Source organism: Chaetura pelagica, unplaced genomic scaffold (genome assembly GCF_000747805.2).
Source record: "Chaetura pelagica isolate M959 unplaced genomic scaffold, ChaPel_1.0 scaffold365, whole genome shotgun sequence".
NCBI classification, from domain to species: Eukaryota; Metazoa; Chordata; class Aves; order Apodiformes; family Apodidae; genus Chaetura; species Chaetura pelagica.
The window spans coordinates 1,012,121-1,018,421 of NW_009953387.1; the positions used below are offsets into that span (position 1 = coordinate 1,012,121).

The window sequence follows — 6,301 nt, forward strand, 5'->3', positions numbered from 1 at the left end:
GGCTAGAGAATGGGTTTTTGAAACACACCTGTGAGGACAGCAGTAATGACACATTCTTAATTGTTAAGAACACAAAACACACAAGTCCCAAATTGTTTACAAATTTAATGAGTTACAAACCCGCACTTTTCAGTACAATGAACTTGCTTTTTTAAAAAAAAATTACCAAGCTTTCAGCATAGTAGTTCTGCTCAGATATCTGTAGTTTTTTAAAGAATATTTACAGAACTGTAACAAAAAAATAAGACTTAAGAGCATTAAAATTTAAGAAAAAATAGCTCACAATTCAACTGGCAGTAAAGTAATAACATCATCCAGCAATTGCTTTACAAAATCTGATCTTAAAATCTGAGTGCAAATCAATTCACATTAAAACCCCTGCAATTTTATTAATGAACTGATTTAAAAATTGGGTCTCTGACTGTTTAGATCATTTTCTTGCTCTTGCACTTGTTCTTGAGCTTGATCTTGTCTTCCTGTCCATCCCTCCAGCAGTCTGAGTGGCCCTTCCATCCTCTTCACCAAGTTCTTCTTTAGTTTTGTTTCTTTTCCCTTTTTGTAGCCTTCTATTGTCATCACTCTCTATTTGTACACAAAAAAAAAGGTTAACTGTACATTTGTATCACAAATCAAAACATTTTACATAAAATTCAATCTTCAGTTACATTGTTTTTAAGGAAATGTCCCTTATGACTACATTTCAAAGATTACATCTATGAATTCAACAAACCAGTTACAAACCCCATACTTGTGCACATCCAATATCCTTCAAGATAGATCCCTGAGGACTTACAGCTATTTCTGAAAGTAGGTTAACATTAATGAGAGCACCAAAACCAATTAGCTACCATTTTAGCTAAAATTCCTTCTACTGATGTGTAAGACTAAAACATATCCAACACCAAAGAAAAACCCTGCAAAAGTGAATAAATAGCAACTGTTTTGTGGCTCAGACAGAGCTGGAAAGACAGGCTTTAACTGTAAAGACTAGACACCTCATCAAGTATTTGGATGGCACAAGGAAGTTACTGCTCCATGAGATCAGCATCAAGCCAAGCACCAGACAGACACTGTCACTAAAAAAGATGACCTCCCTGGAAGAAAACATTCAGGCAGGTAAGAAAGCACCAGAAAAGATCCATCATTTGGCAAGTACATGTATCAGTAGCAGGAAGCAAGAACTAGCAAGTTAAGGTTAAGCACAGACAACAGAACAGGTAAAGAGCCAAAGAAAAATGAAATACACAGTCAAACCACACACAATTTGGAAGGAAATCCCTTAATATGTAGCACTGAAGATTGTTATTTCTAGTTGCATACATTAATTTAATAATATTTTCTATACATGGGAGATACATGGAACTTTTGTTGTGTTTTTAATTCAAATATAGCTACAAGCTCTTCAAGCATCAACTTCAAAAAACAGTTGATGACAAGTAAAGGTCCTTCAAAACCTAGAGCTACAAAAGCAGGACCTTAGATGGTATTTAGGAGAAACAAGTACAATGGGTGCTACAAATGTGTCATTATCGTGTTCATTCATTATCACCTTCTTCTGCATAACATCTGCATTTACTCTAAACTACAATTTCTTTTTATGGACTGAGAGAAAATATATTCTAGAAGAGCACAAAGACATTTTAGAACCCCAAAAGGAAGAATACATGCCATATCTCATAAAACCAATCCCCTCTAGTTGCTCTGAGCTCATAACAACCTTGAAAGTTCAGAGGCCAAGCTGATGTTCGTAACACCAGCTGCTCTCCAGTGTTGAAGAACATGGAGTCTATCCCAGCAACAACTAGGCCTGAAATGGAGACAAAGTAAGAACTAACAGACAAGAGTTTGCTTGGTGAGAAAAGCACTTTTGTGGATTTTTCCACTGTTTTTCTTTTATTCTCCAATGAGAGATTTTGCTCTCTATCTATATTAGAGCACAGCAGCCCAGAGTAATCTTAGAATTTTGTACACATTGTTGTTGTATCTTCAAATAACTTAGCTTTTCTTAGAAAATAGAAAGCAAGTCCTTGCCTCACCTGATTTTAACTTCTTGGACGCCAAGTCATCTGCTGGCAAGTGACATTTCCTTTTGCGAGAAGTGGAAGTTGCCTGTCGTGCAGGGTTAACCCCTTTTCCTTCTCCAGACTGATGATTTTTTTCAGAACCAGTGGATGTCAAACACCCGTTTTGGGCTTCTGAACTGGCACCATTCTCTGGCAAGTCACAGTTTTTATGGACAGAAGTGGAAGAAGCTGCCTCTGATGAGAGTTCTACCTTTTTCCTTTTATCCCTCAATTGCCTTGTTTTTTCCTGGGATGAATTATTTTTTAGAAGTGTATCCTTGTCTTGTTTAAGGATCCTCCTTTTGGGCAAGGCAGGTTTTTCCCTGAGAATAGCAGAACTAGTTTCTTCAGATTTGGAGGAAATTGTTTTCTTTCTGCCCACTCTTGATGGATTTTCTTTTGCAGCTGGAGCTACTTCAGACAGTATACTCTGCTGTTCTTCAGAAGTTTCATTCTTACCATCTTCTGGCAAGCCTTGAAGTGATGTGGAACTAAGCACCACTGAAGTGACTGTTTGTCTCAAGTTCCTTTTTGAGAGATTCACTTTTTCTTGGGGAGCAGAATTTTCCAAAATCAGCTTTTTTCCTTCCCCATAATTATTCTTTCTGCCACTTTCGTTTGATAAGCCCTGTTTTCCATGAGCAGAACTTGTGGCTTCTATTAAGAGGGTAATTTTTTTTCTTCTGCCTCTTCTCAATTGATTTTCTTTTGCAGGTGGATCCAGAGTTTCTAATGGAACATTTTGATCTTCTTTAGAAGCTTTTTCTCTATCATCATCTGCTGGCAAAGCGCATTTTCCTCTAAGAGAAATGTAATTAGTTGTGCGTGATGCCAGAGCAGTTTCCTTCCTTCTGCCCCTTCCTAATGGCTTCTCTTTTGCACAGGACACTGTTTCCAAAGGCCTGTTTTGTTCTTCATTAGTTCTCTGCTCTTTATCATCAGTATCTGACAAGCCACATTTTCTCTGGAGAGAAGATGAACTTTTTGCCTCTGCTGCTAGATCAATCTTCTTCCTTTTGTCCCTTGCCGACACATTTGCTTTTTCCTGCAAAGCTTTATTTCCCAAAGCTGAATTTTGATCTTCTCTCTCAGTCATCTTTTTATCATCACCTTCTAGCAACCCACGCCTTGTTCTGATAGAAAGAGATCTAGATGCTTGTGATGCTGCAGCAACCCCTTGTCTTTTGCCTCTCCTCAGTGGCTTGTCTTCTGTTGAAGAGGGAGCAGCTTCCAAAGCTGAATCTTCCTCTTTTACAAAAGCCTCATCTTTACAATTATCTGCACTCAGTGTTTGTTCTTCCATAAAGGTAGAACAATCTATCTGTGGTAGGGAAGCAACTTGCTTTCTTCTGCTCCTCCTTACTTGTGAGGAAGGATTTTCTGAAGCCTCATGTTGACCACCTTTGCAAGTCATTCCATTGTCATCCGCAGATGAACTCCCTTTTCCTCCCACTGTTTTGGAACTTGCTTCTTCAAGTTCAAAAGTAACTTTTCTACCTCTACCTCTTCTATGTGAAGTTTCACCATTTTCTGCTTGATTCTCCTGCAGAGTTCCAGGTGGCTCTGGTTTAAGTATTCCCCGCTCATTTCTTGTCCGCTTTTGATGGCTACGAGCACGACTGGCACTGTTGGCAGCAGGTACTGATGCTGCAGCCATGTGGTGCTTATTCTCGATACAAACAGAGCCCAAAGAATCTTGGAGAGATTTATCCATTGCTGTTTCTGACTTAGTTTTGGGAGTAACTATTTTTAGGTTGCTTACATCTTCAGCAAATTCATCAGTCTTCTTCTCCAGAGAGTCTTCTTTCCCTCTCCTCCTTCTAGTTCTGTTTGTTTCTTGTACTGCACTTCTGTTTACTTCCAAGGTAAGAGCAGTAACTGCCATATTGTTTGTGTCTCCAGAACATGACTCTGTCTTTAATCTTGGAGATGCCTCTGTTGTATTTTCCTGAGCATTTCCTGTTTCATCTCCCTGAGACACTGTAATCTCTTTTTTGATGCATGACTGTGCTTCAGTATCAGCTGAAGTTTCCTCTGTTTTCTGAATGTTCTGTATGTTTTCAAGCACCATCCCGCAAGTGTCAGCTTTTCCATCAGCTGAGTGCTTTCTGGCCCTTCTTAAAGACTTAACTCTTTTCTCTGTTATCTTTATTTCAAGCTTGGTTTTGCTTTCAGCTTCTTCTGCTGGTGCAGCCTCAGTATCTCGTTCACAAGTCTGTTCATCTCTTTTTATCATCTTTGCTGACGGGACTTTGCGAAGCATCCTTGTCCCGTGAAGTTGCTCAGAAGCAGTTTGTTTAACTTGGTCATTTCTAGCTCTTCTTCCTCTTCTAAGTGGAATCAGTAGTTCTGTGTTTTCTACCTTCTTTATTCCTCTAGACTTCTTTGCAGGTGACAGAAACATTTCTTCACTGTCTTCTATACCACTTTCATTAGATTTGTTTTCAGGACTTTTTAAACCCATTTGCACTTGACAATTTTCAGTTTGAGTACTCCTGCATGCACTTACTCTCCTCATGGTTGGATCACCCTCAGTTTCTAATATGCCATACACCTGCAAAATCTGTCCCATTGTCTCCGGTTCTTTTTGTAGCACTGAAGAATCTTTCCCACAGGACTCAGGATTCTCACTTGGATCTTTTAACTCCTTCCGTTCTTTCCTTTTACCTTGTCCTGATCTTTGAGTAGCTCCATGTGGTTCCACAACTGACACAGTTTCTACTTTTTCCTGAACAGGGTGCTTTGAATCAATTTCTTCTTGTATACAACAGTTTCTTCTCCTTCCTCTCCCTCTGTTTTTAGCTACTGCAGTTGAAGTACTGATTTCTCCCATCTCCTCTTGGGTGCTCTTTTTTCCCAGATCTTGCAATTCTTTTAAATTCAAATCCTTTTCACACTGCTTTGCTGAAGTAGGATCTGCTGTCTTCCTTGATCTGCCCCTTTTCGGTCTCTGGGTAGACTGGTCTTCACTGGTTGATTCCTTCTGTTGAGAATCTTCACCTTGTGAGATATTTCTTTTGTCTTCTAAAACATTTTTCCCCCATTTTAATTTTTTACATAGAAAAGAGCACAAACAAAAGTTATACATGACAATGTATCAAAATATCAGTGAGTTCCAAACTGTCCTAGTAGTGCCTTACTTGACCAAATCACACTTAATTTTACTTTAACCAGTTATCTTTGAGTGAGCTTTGTCCCTGTTAGACAAGTGACTCCAGGTACCCGAGGGGGAGGCTTTTCTTTTTGTCTGTGGGCCCATGTGGGATTATTATTAGTTGTTGTTATTATTATTATTGTTATTATTTTCATTATTATTCATGTTACGTGGGAGGTATCCCTGCCCATGCAGGGGGATTGGAACTAGATGATCTTTCAGATCCCTCCCAACTCAAACCCTTCTATGATACGATTCTATGATTACCTATGTTAAGACTATTCAAAAAAGCTTAGGAATTCTTAAGTAGTTATGGTGTAGAGCAGTAATATTCCCAACTGACATCTGAACTCGTGGTATTGTTTTTTAATTTATTGGAGGCTAAATAGTGTTGCTTGGAATAAATATTCATTCTTAGTCAGCTCCTTTTGAAGGATCTCCATCAGTGGCACTCAAAGGTTTAAGATATGTTTTGGAAAGTGTCCTGGTTTGAGCCAGGATGTAGCCAATTCTCTTTTTAATTATTTTTCTTTTTTTTTCCTTCAGTGAACTCTCTTACAAGCAGCACACTTGCTGAAACCAGCAGCAAATTTTCCAGCCAGTGGACTGATAGTGCCTCAGTGTTGATAGATTCTGCTGAGACACATTTTGCTCTGCTGGTGGATTTTGCTACTTTGGACACTAAGGGAGCAGAAGAGTTGTATCTACAACCCTCCCATAGGGAAGAGGAGACTAAACAGATGGCAAAATGGGCCAAAGTATTCTATCCATAAGATACTTGGCATTTGGTATAAACTCAGGTATCATGGAAGTTAGGCCCCTTCTTCTTCCCTTCTCTTTCATCCATGGTCAGTGTCAAGGGAGGACTCCATCTATCCATCACTATTGATGGCCTGTTCCTTCCTGCCCCTCATAACTCTGCCCTCAACTCCTGTTTTACTCTGCCACCATTTCCAGGACATCCTGGAGCTGCTCACAGCTCAGAAGAATGCTGTGGGAGTGGTGGGGAGGAGGCAATAGGGTTTTACACATTCCTGCACATTATTTCACAGCATTTCATTAAAGCTGTCTAGCTTAGTTTTCA

General features: G+C 39.3%; 1 protein-coding gene across 1 annotated transcript in view; it reads right to left on the reverse strand.

Annotated features, from left to right (window-relative positions):
• Positions 1 to 402: 402 nt before the first annotated feature.
• The window catches only part of MKI67 (marker of proliferation Ki-67), a 21,138-nt gene continuing 15,239 nt past the window's right edge, over positions 403 to 6,301 (reverse strand). Inside the window, exons 15-16 of the mRNA XM_009998281.1 lie at positions 2,953 to 5,087; positions 403 to 582 (exon numbers count right to left, since the gene is read on the reverse strand). Coding sequence (XP_009996583.1) covers positions 403 to 582; positions 2,953 to 5,087 — 2,315 coding nt within the window. The remainder of the gene's footprint in view (positions 583 to 2,952; positions 5,088 to 6,301) is intronic.